This window comes from Geotrypetes seraphini, chromosome 1 (genome assembly GCF_902459505.1).
Source record: "Geotrypetes seraphini chromosome 1, aGeoSer1.1, whole genome shotgun sequence".
Taxonomy (NCBI): domain Eukaryota; kingdom Metazoa; phylum Chordata; class Amphibia; order Gymnophiona; family Dermophiidae; genus Geotrypetes; species Geotrypetes seraphini.
The window spans coordinates 93,557,216-93,574,698 of record NC_047084.1 but is presented as its reverse complement, the minus strand read 5'-3'; the positions used below and the strand labels follow the sequence as shown (position 1 = coordinate 93,574,698).

General features: G+C 44.9%; 1 protein-coding gene across 2 annotated transcripts in view; it reads right to left on the bottom strand.

Annotated features, from left to right (window-relative positions):
- Positions 1–17,483, bottom strand: part of ATP5F1A (ATP synthase F1 subunit alpha) — an 85,867-nt gene that overhangs the window by 32,270 nt on the left and 36,114 nt on the right. For both annotated transcript variants that reach the window (XM_033935157.1, XM_033935147.1), the window contains exons 5-6: positions 13,537–13,703; positions 4,518–4,666 (exon numbers count right to left, since the gene is read on the bottom strand). In XM_033935157.1, coding sequence (XP_033791048.1) covers positions 4,518–4,666; positions 13,537–13,703 — 316 coding nt within the window. The remainder of the gene's footprint in view (positions 1–4,517; positions 4,667–13,536; positions 13,704–17,483) is intronic.

Below are 17,483 nucleotides of genomic sequence, written 5' to 3'. Positions count from 1 at the left end.
TTGACATGAATGGGTGATATCTGATTTTCTGTTTGTAGCTCCGCCCACGTGTGCAGGTGGGCCGCGAGACCCCCAGAACATATCAGCCCAGGTAGTGAGGGATCAGCATACAAAGTTTCGTTAAAATCGGTCAAGCCGTTTTTGAATTACAGTGAGTATGGCAGCTTTTTACATTTTTTCCATTGACATGAATGGGTGAAATCTGATTTTCTGTTTGTAGCTCCGCCCACGTGTGTAGGTGGGCCGCGAGACCCCCAGAACATATCACCCCAGGTAGTGAGGGATCTGCATACCAAGTTTCGTTCAAATCGGTCAAGCCGTTTTTGAATTACTGTGAGAATGGCAGCTTTTTACATTTTTTCCATTGACATGAATGGGTGATATCTGATTTTCTGTTTGTAGCTCCGCCCATGTGTGCAGGTGGGCCGCGAGACCCCCAGAACATATCAGCCCAGGTAGTGAGGGATCAGCATACAAAGTTTCGTTAAAATCGGTCAAGCCGTTTTTGAATTACAGTGAGAATGGCAGCTTTTTACATTTTTTCCATTGACATGAATGGGTGAAATCTGATTTTCTGTTTGTAGCTCCGCCCACGTGTGCAGGTGGGCCGCGAGACCCCCAGAACATATCACCCCAGGTAGTGAGGGATCTGCATACCAAGTTTCGTTCAAATCGGTCAAGCCGTTTTTGAATTACTGTGAGAATGGCAGCTTTTTACATTTTTTCCATTGACATGAATGGGTGATATCTGATTTTCTGTTTGTAGCTCCGCCCACGTGTGCAGGTGGGCCGCGAGACCCCCAGAACATATCAGCCCAGGTAGTGAGGGATCAGCATACAAAGTTTCGTTAAAATCGGTCAAGCCGTTTTTGAATTACTGTGAGAATGGCAGCTTTTTACATTTTTTCCATTGACATGAATGGGTGAAATCTGAGTTTCTGTTTATAGCTCCGCCCACGTGTGCAGGTGGGCCGAGAGACCCCCAGAACATATCACCCCAGGTAGTGAGGGATCTGCATACCAAGTTTCGTTCAAATCGGTCAAGCCGTTTTTGAATTACTGTGAGAATGGCTGTTTTTTACATTTTTTCCATTGATATGAATGGGTGAAATCTGAGTTTCTGTTTGTAGCTCCGCCCACGTGTGCAGGTGGGCCGCGAGACCCCCAGAACATATCACCCCAGGTAGTGAGGGATCTTCATACCAAGTTTCGTTCAAATCGGTCAAGCCGTTTTTGAATTACTGTGAGAATGGCAGCTTTTTACATTTTTTCCATTGACATGAATGGGTGAAATCTGATTTTCTGTTTGTAGCTCCGCCCAGGTGTGCAGGTGGGCCGTGAGACCCCCAGAACATATCACACCAGGTAGTGAGGGATCTGCATACCAAGTTTCGTTCAAATCGGTCAAGCCGTTTTTGAATTACTGTGAGAATGGCAGCTTTTTACATTTTTTCCATTGACATGAATGGGTGAAATCTGAGTTTCTGTTTATAGCTCCGCCCACGTGTGCAGGTGGGCCGCGAGACCCCCAGAACATATCACCCCAGGTAGTGAGGGATCTGCATACCAAGTTTCGTTCAAATCGGTCAAGCCGATTTTGAATTACTGTGAGAATGGCAGTTTTTTACATTTTTTCCATTGACATGAATGGGTGAAATCTGAGTTTCTGTTTGTAGCTCCGCCCACGTGTGCAGGTGGGCCGCGAGACCCCCAGGACATATCACCCCAGGTAGTGAGGGATCTGAATACCAAGTTTCGTTCAAATCGGTCAAGCCGTTTTTGAATTACTGTGAGAATGGCAGCTTTTTACATTTTTTCCATTAACATGAATGGGTGAAATCTGAGTTTCTGTTTGTAGCTCCGCCCATGTGTGCAGGTGGGCCGCGAGACCCCCAGAACATATCACCCCAGGTAGTGAGGGATCTGCATACCAAGTTTCGTTCAAATCGGTCAAGCCGTTTTTGAATTACTGTGAGAATGGCAGTTTTTTACATTTTTTTCCATTGACATGAATGAGTGAAATCTGATTTTCTGTTTGTAGCTCCGCCCACGTGTGCAGGTGGGCCGCGACACCACCAGAACATATCACCCCAGGTAGTGAGGGATCTGCATACCAAGTTTCGTTCAAATCGGTCAAGCCGTTTTTGAATTACTGCGAGAATGGCAGCTTTTTACATTTTTTCCATTGACATGAATGGGTGAAATCTGAGTTTCTGTTTGTAGCTCCGCCCACGTGTGCAGGTGGGCCTCAAGACCCCCAGAACATATCACCCCAGGTAGTGAGGGATCTGCATACCAAGTTTCATTCAAATCGGTCAAGCCGTTTTTGAATTACTGTGAGAATGGCAGCTTTTTACATTTTTTTCCATTGACATGAATGGGTGAAATCTGATTTTCTGTTTGTAGCTCCGCCCACGTGTGCAGGTGGGCCGCGACACCACCAGAACATATCACCCCAGGTAGTGAGGGATCTGCATACCAAGTTTCGTTCAAATCGGTCAAGCCGATTTTGAATTACTGTGAGAATGGCAGTTTTTTACATTTTTTCCATTGACATGAATGGGTGAAATCTGAGTTTCTGTTTGTAGCTCCGCCCACGTGTGCAGGTGGGCCGCGAGACCCCCAGGACATATCACCCCAGGTAGTGAGGGATCTGAATACCAAGTTTCGTTCAAATCGGTCAAGCCGTTTTTGAATTACTGTGAGAATGGCAGCTTTTTACATTTTTTCCATTAACATGAATGGGTGAAATCTGAGTTTCTGTTTGTAGCTCCGCCCATGTGTGCAGGTGGGCCGCGAGACCCCCAGAACATATCACCCCAGGTAGTGAGGGATCTGCATACCAAGTTTCGTTCAAATCGGTCAAGCCGTTTTTGAATTACTGTGAGAATGGCAGTTTTTTACATTTTTTTCCATTGACATGAATGGGTGAAATCTGATTTTCTGTTTGTAGCTCCGCCCACGTGTGCAGGTGGGCCGCGACACCACCAGAACATATCACCCCAGGTAGTGAGGGATCTGCATACCAAGTTTCGTTCAAATCGGTCAAGCCGTTTTTGAATTACTGCGAGAATGGCAGCTTTTTACATTTTTTCCATTGACATGAATGGGTGAAATCTGAGTTTCTGTTTGTAGCTCCGCCCACGTGTGCAGGTGGGCCTCAAGACCCCCAGAACATATCACCCCAGGTAGTGAGGGATCTGCATACCAAGTTTCATTCAAATCGGTCAAGCCGTTTTTGAATTACTGTGAGAATGGCAGCTTTTTACATTTTTTTCCATTGACATGAATGGGTGAAATCTGATTTTCTGTTTGTAGCTCCGCCCACGTGTGCAGGTGGGCCGCGACACCACCAGAACATATCACCCCAGGTAGTGAGGGATCTGCATACCAAGTTTCGTTCAAATCGGTCAAGCCGTTTTTGAATTACTGCGAGAATGGCAGCTTTTTACATTTTTTCCATTGACATGAATGGGTGAAATCTGAGTTTCTGTTTGTAGCTCCGCCCACGTGTGCAGGTGGGCCTCAAGACCCCCAGAACATATCACCCCAGGTAGTGAGGGATCTGCATACCAAGTTTCATTCAAATCGGTCAAGCCGTTTTTGAATTACTGTGAGAATGGCAGCTTTTTACATTTTTTTCCATTGACATGAATGGGTGAAATCTGATTTTCTGTTTGTAGCTCCGCCCACGTGTGCAGGTGGGCCGCGACACCACCAGAACATATCACCCCAGGTAGTGAGGGATCTGCATACCAAGTTTCGTTCAAATCGGTCAAGCCGTTTTTGAATTACTGCGAGAATGGCAGCTTTTTACATTTTTTCCATTGACATGAATGGGTGAAATCTGAGTTTCTGTTTGTAGCTCCGCCCACGTGTGCAGGTGGGCCTCAAGACCCCCAGAACATATCACCCCAGGTAGTGAGGGATCTGCATACCAAGTTTCATTCAAATCGGTCAAGCCGTTTTTGAATTACTGTGAGAATGGCAGCTTTTTACATTTTTTCCATTGACATGAATGGGTGAAATCTGATTTTCTGTTTGTAGCTCCGCCCACGTGTGCAGGTGGGCCGCGAGACCCCCAGAACATATCACCCCAGGTAGTGAGGGATCTGCATACCAAGTCTCGTTCAAATCGGTCAAGCCGTTTTTGAATTACTGTGAGAATGGCAGTTTTTTACATTTTTTCCATTGACATGAATGGGTGAAATCTGAGTTTCTGTTTGTAGCTCCGCCCACGTGTGCAGGTGGGCCGCGAGACCCCCAGAACATATCACCTCAGGTAGTGAGGGATCTGCATACCAAGGTTCGTTCAAATCCGTCGAGCCATTTTTGCGTGATCGCGGCACATACACACACACACACATACATACACACATACATACCTCCGATTTTATATATATATAGATTATATAACTACTCCGATTTTACAAGGCGCATTAGTCTACCCAGTCTAAGTCAAAACAGTTTTCACAAGAAATTGTTCTGCTGCATCTTGTCCAATTGTACTACAGTACCTGCATCGGTCAGTCTCTTGACCAGCTGAGCCACAGTGGATCTCTTTTGACCAATGGCAACATAGATGCAGTACAGTTTCTTCTTTTCATCTGTTCCATCATTGAACCGTTTCTGATTAATAATTGTATCAATAGCAATGGATGTTTTACTATAACAGGGAAAATGACAAGTAAACTATCATTAGTTATGTGAACTTGTGCATGGGTAAAGCCAAGAATACTGCACTCCAGGGATGGAAATGTACCCTAATCCTAATTTATCACCTATGCTCAAGGACTCTACCAAATACTTGTTACCAATTAAATTGTACCTGTTAACTAGACTTCATCCTTTATGAAGCCTAACACTGCCACTAGAGTTATACCCTGTATTACAATGGAAGGTGTAGTTGGGTGTTAGTTAATAAGACACTAAGGCACTAATGCTCTAAAGCAGTGTTCTTCAACCTTTTGACACCTATGGACCGGCAGAAATAAAATAATTATTTTGTGGACCGGCAGTTAAAGAATACTGGGCTAAGTTGTGGGCCAGACCCCGCCCCCCATAATAGTACTAATTGTAACACCATTTTTTCCATTCATTTTTCATATACAGTGGAAACTTGGTTTACGAGCATAATTCGTTCTAGAAGCACTCGTATATCAAAGCATGTTTCCCCATAGGAAGTAAGGGAAACTGCTTTGATTGATTCCACCTCCTCCTCCCCCCCCCCCGAGGCTACCGGCGCTGCTCCATTCTCCCCCCCCCTTGAGGAATCCGACACTGTTCCAACCCCCCCCTGCGATCCGGCATCCCCCCGCTCGCATTGCCCCCCCTCCACCGCGATCCTACTTCCCCCCCCCCACGAGCAGTCAATGACATCCTTTACCCGACTTGGCACCAGTGACCGGTGCCCGAAGATCCTTCCTCTTCTGGCGCGGCCTGGGATGGGCGGTGCGTTGGATATCCTCCTTCTTCTGGGCTGGGCTGGCTTTGAGCATTTGCGCATGCTCAAAGCCTTCTGGTCTCGCTCTCTCCGAGATTGACTGCTCGGGGGGGGGGAAGTAGGATCGCGATGGAGGGGGGGGCAATGCGAGTGGGGGGATGCCGGATCGCGGAGGGGGGGCGCTCGTACAGCGAGGCAAGCTTGGTTTACGAAGCACCAAGTTTGCGAATGTTTTGCTCGTCTTGCAAAACACTCGCAAACTGGTGCACTCGTAAACCGAGGTACCTCTCTCTCTCTATATATATATATACACACACACACAAACAATATAATCATATTAACAAAACATAATGGTTAACCACAGAATTAAACTACACAAAGCACACTGTATGCTTCTCAATATTCATTCCTACCAGAACACAAATAACCCCATACAAATATGGGAACAAAAACTAAAAGTACTAATATATACAAACAAACCTAAGATGCAATACTCTGCATGCAGTACAACCCCAGAAGAAAAGCACAGTTACTTACCGTAACAGGTGTTATCCAGGGACAGCAGGCAGATATTCTTGACTGATGGGTGACGGCACCGACGGAGCCCCGGTACGGACAATTTTAGAGTGATTGCACTCTAAGAACTTTAGAAAGTTCTAGCTAGGCCGCACCGCGCGTGCGCGAGTGCCTTCCCGCCCGACAGAGGCGCGCGGTCCCCAGTTAGGATAAGCCAGCTAAGAAGCCAACCCGGGGAGGTGGGAGGGACGCAAGAATATCTGCCTGCTGTCCCTGGATAACACCTGTTACGGTAAGTAACTGTGCTTTATCCCAGGACAAGCAGGCAGCATATTCTTGACTGATGGGTGACCTCCAAGCTAACAAAAAGAGGGATGGAGGGAAGGTTGGCCATTAGGAGAATAAATTTTGTAAAACAGATTGGCCGAAGTGTCCATCCCGCCTGGAGAATGCATCCAGACAATAGTGAGATGTGAAAGTATGAACTGAGGACCAAGTAGCAGCTTTGCAGATTTCCTCAATAGGAGTGGAACGGAGGAAAGCTACAGACGCTGCCATAGCTCTAATTTTGTGGCCCGTGACAGAACCCTCCAGTGTCAGGCCCGACTGAGCATAACAAAAAGAAACACAAGCAGCAAGCCAATTGGATAGAGTGCGTTTAGATACAGGGTGACCCAACTTGTTAGGATCAAAGGACAAAAACAGTTGAGGAGATGATCTGTGAGGTTTGGTGCGATCAAGATAGTAAGCCAGAGCACGTTTACAATCCAAGGTATGCAAAGCCTGTTCACCTGGATTAGAATGAGGCTTTGGGAAAAAAACAGGAAGAACGATGGATTGATTAAGGTGAAACTCAGACACAAGCTTAGGAAGGAATTTTGGATGTGTACGAAGGACAACCTTATCATGGTGAAAAACAGTGAAAGGTGGATCAGCCACCAGTGCATGGAGCTCACTGACCCTCCTGACAGAAGTGAGAGCTATCAGAAAGACCACTTTCCAAGTTAGAAATTTAAAATGCGTTGTGGCCAGAGGCTCGAAAGGAGGCTTCATTAACGCAGAAAGAACCACATTAAGATCCCATACAACAGGAGGGGCCTTAAGAGGTGGTTTTACATTGAAAAGGCCTTTCATGAACCTTGAGACTAAGGGATGAGCTGAGAGGGGTTTTCCATGGATCGGCTCATGAAAAGCTGCAATGGCACTAAGATGGACCCTTATCGAAGAGGATTTAAGACCAGAGTCAGATAAGGACAAAAGATAGTCCAACACCAATCCCACTGCTGTAGATATGGGATTATGGTGATGTAACAGGCACCAGGAAGAAAACCGAGACCACTTCTGCTGGTAACATTGAAGAGTAGACGGTTTCCTGGAGGCATCAATAATAGAACGGACAGGCTGAGAAAGGAGAGCATGAGGTGAAGTCAGCCCGAGAGATACCAAGCTGTCAGGTGCAGAGACTGTAAGTTGGGATGAAGAAGCATTTGCTGATTCTGTGTAAGTAGTGAAGGAAACAGAGGAAGAGGTATGGGTTCCCTGGAACTGAGTTGAAGTAGAAGGGAAAACCAATGCTGTCTGGGCCACCGTGGAGCGATGAGGATCATGGTGGCTTGTTCCCTCTTGAGCTTGAATAAGGTGCGCAGCATGAGCGGAAGAGGAGGGAATGCATAAAGGAAGAGATTGGTCCAATCCAGAAGAAATGCATCGGGTTCCAGACGGTGAGGAGAGTAAAGTCTGGAGCAAAACAGGGGCAGTTGATGGTTGTGGGGAGCTGCAAAAAGATCCACCTGAGGAGTGCCCCATTGAGAGAAAATGAACTGGAGAGTCGAGGGGTCGAGAGTCCATTCGTGAGGTTGAAGAATTCTGCTGAGATTGTCTGCTAAGCAATTCTGTTCCCCTTGGATGTAGACTGCTTTCAGGAATAGGTGACGAGCAGTCGCCCATGTCCAAATCCTTTGAGCTTCCTGACATAAAGGACGGGATCCCGTCCCTCCTTGTTTGTTGAGGTAATACATTGCAACTTGGTTGTCTGTGCAAATGAGAAGAACCTGAGGAAAGAGGAGATGTTGAAAAGCTTTGAGGGCGTAAAATATCGCTCTGAGTTCCAGGAAATTGATGTGGTGCTTCTTTTCCTGGGTGGTCCAAAACCCCTGAGTTTGGAACTCGTTCAAGTGAGCTCCCCATGCATAGGGGGAGGAATCCGTGGTGATGACTAGTTGATGAGGAGGTAGATGGAACAGTAGACCTCTGGATAGATTTGATGAGTTCAACCACCAAAGAAGCGACTGTCGAAGAGACGAGGTCACAGATATGTGTTGTGAACAAGGATCCGTCGCTTGTGACCACTGAGTCGCTAGGGTCCATTGAGGAGTACGCAGGTGGAGACGTGCGAAGGGGGTGACATGCACTGTGGACGCCATGTGCCCCAAAAGTACCATCATTTGATTTGCAGAGATGGAAGTTTTCTGGAACACCTGCTGACAGAGATGAAGGATGGTGTGAAGGCGGTTTGGAGGAAGAAACGCCCTCATCTGAACAGTATCCAGAATGGCTCCAATGAATTGAAGTCGCTGAGTTGGAATGAGGTGTGACTTGGGTAGATTGATCTCGAACCCCAACAGTCGAAGGAAGGAAATGGTCTGATTGGTGGCTATGTGAACGGACTGAGGAGAAGGAGCCTTGATGAGCCAGTCGTCCAGATAAGGGAAGACTTGAAAATTGTGGGAGCGGAGATAAGCTGCGACCACAATCAGACATTTGGTGAACACCCTGGGAGAGGAGGCTAAGCCGAAGGGTAGCACCTTGTATTGGTAATGATGTTGGTTGACAAGAAAGCGAAGGTATTGTCTGGACATCAGATGAATTGGAATGTGAGTATACGCCTCCTTGAGATCGAGGGAACATAGCCAGTCTTCCTGAGAGAGAAGAGGGTATAGGGTGGCAAGAGATAACATCTTGAACTTCTCCTTGACCAGACATTTGTTGAGATCTCTGAGATCTAATATTGGTCTGAGATCTCCGGTTTTTTTGGGGACAAGAAAGTACCGGGAATAAAATCCCAGGCCTTGCTGGTCTAGAGGAACTGGTTCGATGGCATTGAGAAGGAGGAGGGATTGAACCTCCTGACCGAGGAGGGACTGAGCCTTGTTGGAAGCAGACTCTTTTGGTAGACTTAACGGTGGAGGAGTCTGAAAGTTCAGGGCATATCCGTGAGCGATGATAGCAAGTACCCACTGGTCGGAGGTAATTGCTTCCCATCGAGACAGAAAAACCTGTAGTCGACCTCCTATGGGCTGAGGTAGAAGGCATGAGGGAGGAAGACTGGCAATGTTCTAGAGAAGAGAGTCAAAAGGGCTGTGTAGACTTAGGTTGAACAGCCGGTTTTACAGCAGGCTGTTGTTGTTGACGAGCCTGTTGCTGCTGTTGACGCTGCCTGCGAGGTTGAGGAGGATGAGTCTGAGCCGGGCGAGCAGAAAACCTTCTTTGATAAGAAGGTTGTTGCCTGAATGGACGAGGAGGAGGAGGTTTCTTCTTGTTTTTCAACAAGGTGTCCCACCTAGTCTCATGCGCGGAGAGCTTTTGTGTGGCGGTATCCATGGACTCCCCAAACAGCTCATCCCCCAGGCAAGGCGCATTGGCCAGTCGGTCCTGATGGTTTACATCCAGTTCTGAGACCCGTAGCCATGCCAACCTTCTCATTGCTACAGAAATAGCAGTGGCCCGTGACATCAGTTCAAAAGTATCATAAATGGAACGGACCATAAACTTCCTGAGTTGCAAAAGACTAGAAGTACATTGCTGAAAAGCAGGAAGTTTACGGTCCGGAATGTACTTCTGAAAAGAGGTCACCTGTTGAATGAGATGCTTCAGGTAAAACGAGAAGTGGAATGCGTAATTACCTGAACGGTTGGCCAGCATGGCGTTTTGGTAAAGGCGCTTTCCAAATTTATCCATGGCCTTTCCCTCTCTGCCAGGAGGGACAGAGGCGTAAACACTGGCACCTACAGACTTCTTCAGGGTTGATTCCACCAACAAGGATTCATGGGGAAGTTGTTGCTTGTCGAATCCTGGGATTGGAATGACTTTATAAAGAGATTCCAATTTTCTTGGGGCTCCCGGGATGGTTAAGGGAGTTTCCAAGTTCTTATAGAAAGTTTCCCTCAAGATATCATGGAGGGGCAACTTTAAGAACTCCTTAGGAGGATGATCAAAGTCCAAGGCATCTAAGAATGCCTTGGACTTTTTAGAATCAGACTCCAAAGGAATTGAAAGGGTGTCTGACATTTCCCTTAAAAATTTGGTAAATGAGGAGTGCTCTGGCTTAGTAGCAGGGTCTTGCACCGATAAATCCTCCTCTTCAGATGAATAATCTTCCTCGGTACCGAGGTGATCATCCGAGTCATCCCACAAGTCAGGGTCCCGTACCGATTGGAGACGGCCCTGAGAAAGTGGAGTCGAGGTGCCAACATGTTTAGTCTTGCGCACCGATTTCCCCGAACGGTTGGAGACGGTACCAGGGGAGTGTAGAACGGTACGGGGCTCAGAGAACGGTACCGGCTCAGAAGTGTCCGGAGCAGAACGTCGTTTCGGTTCCGCTGATAGAATAGGCATGGACATGGATTTGTGCGGTGCCGACAAAGTCGATGTCAATAAAAGGGGTTGATCGACGGTCGGCACCGAAGGCTCATTGGGTACCGACACTGGAGGATTCGGTGTCAACAGAGCCGGGAGCAATTGTTGTAGTTGCTGTTTAAGTTGGGCCTGGAGGATAGAGGCAATGCGCTCATTCAACGTAGGTCCCGATTGCACCGGTACCGGTCTTTTCTTGCTCGGTACCTTCGGTGCCGCTCGACGCTCGGGTGAAGTCGATGCCGATGACGAGGCAGTGACTTCAATGGGAGCGGAGCGTTTACGGGGCCGGCGCTCAGTCTGCAGGACTTGGCTCACTGCATGCTCGACTGGTGGCCCTAGGACAGTAGGGGAAGGCTTCTTAGCCGGCTTACCTACAGGGATCGACGTCGGCGATGTATCTGTCGGTGCCGAGACAGTCGGTGTCGATTTGGAGGAAGTTGCCGATGTCGATACTGGTGCAACTTCCATGTCGGTGCCGAACAGAATTCGTTGCTGAATCTGTCGGTTTTTTAAAGTTCTTTTTTGTAAAGAACTACAGTGGGTGCAGGTGTCAGCCCTATGGTCCGGACCCAGACACTGAAGGCACCACTTGTGCGGGTCGGAGAGGGATATAGGGCGCGCACACCGCTGACACTTTTTGAAACCCGGTGACGGGGGCATGAAGGGAAAAACCGCTGTAGCAAAATCGAAGCCGGAGGCTTCGATGGTGCCAACAGGCCCCGCCGGGGTAGTCAATAAAAAAAGAAAAAAATAAAACAATTTTCTTTTTTTTTTTTTCCACAAACGTTAAAAGAACAAGAAAGAAATAAAATGAAGAGAAAAATACGCGCGAGCGGGAAGGCAAGTGAACAGTTTAGAAAAAAAACTTCCAACAGCCGTTGGAAACACGCGTCTTCTTAGCTCCGCGGAATTAAGAAAACTGGGGACCGCGCGCCTCTGTCGGGCGGGAAGGCACTCGCGCACGCGCGGTGCGGCCTAGCTAGAACTTTCTAAAGTTCTTAGAGTGCAATCACTCTAAAATTGTCCGTACCGGGGCTCCGTCGGTGCCGTCACCCATCAGTCAAGAATATGCTGCCTGCTTGTCCTGGGATAAAGAAACAAATGCATTTCTTCCTGAACAGACAGCAGATGTAAATCAATCACTAAATTAAAAAAAATAATGCTATTATTTGTATATGGTTATGGGAGGGGGGTGGGATATAAATCTTTTAGATATATATTGTGATGGAATTTTCAAGTGATAATGTATTATGATACTTTATATTTAATGTACACTTGATGTATTTATTAAAATGAATAAAGATTTGGAAAAAAAAATAAAATAAATTTCCCCTACCATTGTTGTCTCTCTCCCTCCATGGTGTGCCTTGCCTTCTGGCCTGCTCCCGCCTGGCCATTTTATGCCGCTTCCCCGGTGTTATCTTCAGGCCGGCTTTCTCTTCCTCAGTGCTGCAGTGCAGAAAGCCGTGGGCAGCAGCTCTTCGCGCATCCCACGCTTCACCTGAAAGCCTTTCCTCTGACGTTGCTATGTCAGAGAGAAGGCTTCCTGTTCAGGCGCAGGACGCGCGTAGGAGCCTCTGCCCACGGCTTTGTGCACCGCAGCACTGAGGAAGAGGGATCTGGCCCAAAGACAACGCCGCATCGATTGCACTGTGTACCAGCAGCTGAAGAGCACTGTCTGGGGTCCTTTGCACGTGCCGGCCCTGTGGACCGGCAGAAAATTTCTGTGGACCAGCACCAGTCCACGGACCAGCAGTTGAACAACACTGCTTAAAGCTTTCTGTGGCAATAAGACTCATTAAAGCAGTTTTACTGGCACGGAAAGCTCCCCTCCCTGATACACAAAAGGGTCTCTATGGCTGCTAATGATCCTTGTAGAAGCTACCAAAAATCCTATCTTAATGCTCTTAATCATGGAGCTCATTAGTTATTATAATGAGCACTCCGTGTAATGCTCTAAACCTTTTGCAGGGTCTGAGCTATTGAAGTCTTACTTTCCTATCAGTGCCTGAACACTGATTGGCTTGGGTACTGACAGAAAAGTAAGGCTAAAGCAACTCACACTTATTCCCCCCGTTGAGGCCAAAAGCAAAACCTGATGGTCTAGCGCGCCCCCCCCCCCAAACCTCCTACTGAAGGCTGGCAGGCAATATGCTTATTCCCTTCTGCTCACAGGCCCACGTCTTCAAAATGGCAGGCCTTCCCCTCCTCAGTGCATCCTGGGATGCACTAGGAGGGAGCCTAAGGCTCAGATTAGCTCAGGAACCTATCTTCAGTAGAAAGTATGGGAGTGTCAAAGGGGGGGGGGGGGTGCATGCCTGCTGGCAGGAGGGAATGGGAATCCCACCTGTCAGTTTTCAATAGAAAGTAGGGGGGAGTAGGATTTGGAGGGGAAGCCAAATCAGCTGGGGCTCAGGAGTTGCTCTCCCCTCTGCTAGCTCTCCGGAGCCACTATCAGCTTGGCAGAGAGGAGAGCAGCGGCTGCAGCCAGGCAGAAGGAGCAGCTGTGCCTAGTGACTGCTCCTCTGAGCAGGCCCAGGAACAGTTCCGCCCCCTTTTACTGGTGATGCTTCTCAGGAATAGCATACATATAATTTGCATGCTGTTGTGCTGACCATTGCCAGAGAGAGAGAGAGAAAAAAAAAAGGCGCTTCCACCATGGTATTTTTTATACCGTAGTGTTGGAGTTTTGTACATCCTGCCCTAAAGATGGAAAGAAAAAAAATCTTGTTTCATACAAATTAAAGTTCCTGCCTAGACACTAGTAAAACATAAGTGTCATTACATCAGCTTCCCATTTTGTTTCTTTTCTGTGGCTAGCACTGGTGGGAAATCCAATTAACCAATATCAAACCATTTCCCTAGGAAAGGCTTCTAATGTCTATAGAAAGACTGACAACAGTGCATCCCATTCAGTTAAAAATACACTACTGAAAACGTACCCAGTCTGCCTGTCACCGATGATCAACTCACGTTGGCCACGGCCAATTGGTACCAAACTGTCTACAGCCTTGATGCCAGTCTGCATAGGCTCACGCACAGAGATTCTAGGAATGATGCCAGGTGCTTTCAAACCAACTCTCCTACGTATCTTAGAGGTAAGTGGACCCTGCACATAAATACAAAGGCATAAAATTTGATCTAGTAATTTCACAATAATTCATTCTTTTTTATTGTAACCTTGCAAGACAGCTATACGGTAGACACCCAGCAAATAATAATTACATTTTAAAGGTGGGGGGAAGCGATTCAGAAATTCTGAATAATGACAATCACCGATATATAACAGCTGCTATTGGTATTTTAAATAAGCTACTAAAGGCCCAAAAAGGTGCAGTAATTTCATAAACATAGTAACCTATACAATATGCAGGGTAAATTAAAGAAAATAGGACAGTGCCTGACATACCACAATGAAAATGAGATACCCTGCTATTTAATCACATTTACTACCCAATGCTAAGAAGCAAAAGTCATATTGATGCATATATTTTAGCTCTGGTTAAGCTTCCCATTCCATCTATATCTGCTTTATAAAAAGATTAGGTTCTTACTAGAGAATAACATGGGGACAAATTTTTCCCCTGTCCCTGCGAGTTCTTTTCCTGTCCCTGCCCCATTCTTGCAAGCTGTCCTCATCTGCACAAGCCTCAAACACTTTAAAATCATAAGTGTTCGAAGCTTGTGTGGTAAAGGCAGAGTTTACAGGAACGGGGCAGGGACAGGAAAAGAACTCGCAGGGACAGGGGAAAAATTTGTCCCCATGTCATTCTCTAGTTTCTTTTTTTTTTCTTTCAAATTTTACATTTTAGACAAGCACTTCAACTTGAATATAGATTAAAATTAAAATACAGGAAACATGGATGGTATCCCCATTCGGGGTATTGTTGAAAGAAAAATTTAACATTCATTATTTCGTCCACAATGATTCAAGACCTAAGCAAACAACAAAAGATGGAAATCACACAAATCATTTATCAGGACATAATAGAAATAAGAGAGACCGCTTCCGGCTGCCGGTTCACTAAACTGTCAGAATCACCATTGGTCCTATGGTTAGTCATTCTCTAGTTCTTACCTTTTTTTTTTTTTTTAAATCTTTATTCCTTTTTATTTCTTTCAACAAGTGTACAGTATTATTACAATTAATTTACATAACACACTTGGCATTCTTAAACAATATTATTATACATGTTTTTATTCCCCCCCCACCTCCCACCCTTTTCCATATCAATAAAATATTCCTTCCAAATTTATATATAATTATACATCCCTTTTTGATAATACAATTAATCTGACATGAAATCTGTCCCTCCCCCCATCCTTCTTCCTCAAACACTTTAAACATTTTATTATACCCAGTAAATGCACAACAATAAATATCCCATCCTATTACATATATCTCCTTATTTTTCATAACAACATCTTTCCAATATTTTTCCCTCCCTATCCCTCCCATCCCATCTCTATATATTATCCCCTAAGGAAAAAGAATAAACTTTACTCGTTATAATATTCAATTAATGGCCTCCACACCTCTTGAAATCTTTTAAAATACCCCCTCTGGGGGGGCGTGGCTTAACGCGAACACGAATGGACGTGTAATCGCAAAGCTCCTCTTCATCTAGGCACAGAATATAAAAAAAAATTATTCCCTTCTAGATAATTTTCATCAAGAAATAAATACTAAAGAAGCGGAACATATGATAAATGAAAATATTATCTTTTGCTGAAGTTAAAGCGAAGCCTGCGGTAATAGGAGCTGAAAAGGCAGAGTGCCGTTTTTTTTCTTCAACGGTTTTATGAGACTTGAACTGCAGCGCTGATATAGTGAAACGTGTGAGTAAATAAAAGGCAGAGCTAGTGGGACAGTTTTTAGAGGAGGATTGTGTCCCGATGTGGATTAACATAACTCAAAAAAAAAATAAACCGTTGAATGTTGCCAACCTTTAACTAAATTGAAGGGCTTGAGAGAGAAAAGGCTGAGAGAGGAATACCGGCAAATTGAATTGTGAGGCGCTAAGTACAGATAAAAGTCATTTGCTTAAGAGATTATTGAAGTAGAAGAAGATTATTAGAGTGAGTGTTGCTCTCCTCTATCGTAGCTGCGATTGGGCTTGTGAGAGGAGAGCCAGAAGAAAGGACTGCCGATTTTTATTTGGCGCTGAAACGGCGCGATATTGAGAATGAGTGACTGACAGAGCTGGTGAGATGGGTCTGAGGGAGTATTTGACCTGCCGTGCCTGAAAGAAACCGAAAAGAAGGGAAGCTAGAGAGGGGTAAAGCAGTGGCGGTTTGAGGCAGACGATGAACCCTGAGGGCAAAGAGTCGGAGAATTTCTTTTTACTTTTCACTGAAACAGAAGGAGATTGAAGAGAGGGTTTGCTGGAGCGACGAGAAAAACTTAGGGTGAATGATACCAGCCTAATATTGTGCTTGTTGTGCCTAAACAATTCCTTCGTGTTGAAAGTTGACTAACAGTAAGGAGAAGAAACGCTGATCTTGTTCTGAGACTGCTATTAACTGACTTAAGTGACGGTTTGATTTCTCCTGCCGGTGCTGATTTGGAGCCCTAAGGGTGGAGAACGGAGGAGACTAATTTGCCCTTTGCTGATTCCTTTTTGTGAAGACAAACAATTAAATCAGCCCTGAGAGATCAACTAATTGCCTGAAGATACTGAAAAGAATGAAGGCAGTTTATTAAAAATATATTAGTCAACAAAAAATTCTTACTTACTTTGATAAAGGACTACTGCCTGTCAAAGAAAAAAGGAAAAGATAAAACTCCTTAAATTAAAAACTGATTCTGGTAAGAAGAAAAGTGCCTATTAATCTAAAAATAGAAAAACTGAAAAAAAAGCCCTTCTCTGCAAATTTTGATGAGAAATCCTGAGGGTAAGGAGCTGATTTCTCCTATTATATAGTGTGAAGGGAAAAATTGGTGAAAATATTATCAATTGAAACTTCTCTCCAACTAAATTAAACTGATAACCTGAAGGAAAGGACTCAAAAATTCCAAAAATCTTAGTGAATACTGAGAATTGTGATAGAAACAACAACATGGCAACTACCAGACAAAACAAAAATGAAACAGGCACGTCAGCAAAAAGACAAAAACAGGATCAAATAACACCAAGCAAGATCCCACTTCCAGCAGAAGAACCTGACATATTGAGTAAAGCAGAAGTCATGGAAGAACTAAGACAAATCAAACAAATGCTTAAGGAAACTGTAACCAATATGTCTGAAATGAAGGAAGAAATATTAAACATTCATAGACAAATGGAAAGTAATAACAAAAGAACAACTGAATTGGAATCTAGAATGGAGGTCATGGAAAGTGAAGCAAATAGATGCAAAAATGATAATTTGGAATTGAATAAATTAAAAGATCAACTGGAAGACTATGAGAATAGAGGAAGAAGGAAAAACATTAAACTTTTTGGAATACAAGAAAATTTAGAAGGAAAAAATCCCATAATTTTTCTAGAAAATTTAATTCCAAAAATATTACAACTAGACTTGAAACAACCACTTGAAATAGAAAGAGCGCATAGGATCCCAGTTAAAAATACAGAAAATAAAGGCAGGCCAAGACCAATAATTTTCAAAATGCTTAGATACCAACAAGCATTAGAAATATTAAATGCGGCAAAGAAAGACAAAAACCTAAATTATAAAGGATCTAGAATATGGTTCTTACCGGACTTTGCCAAAAATACAGCAAATAAAAGAAAGAGACTATTGGACATGAGACCTCAACTAAAAGAAAAAGGCTTTAAATATGGTCTATATTATCCAGCGAAAATGAGAGTATCATCTGGAGACAAATCCTTGTATTTTGAGGATCCAGAAAAACTAAAAGCTTTTCTTTCTAAACCAGAACCTA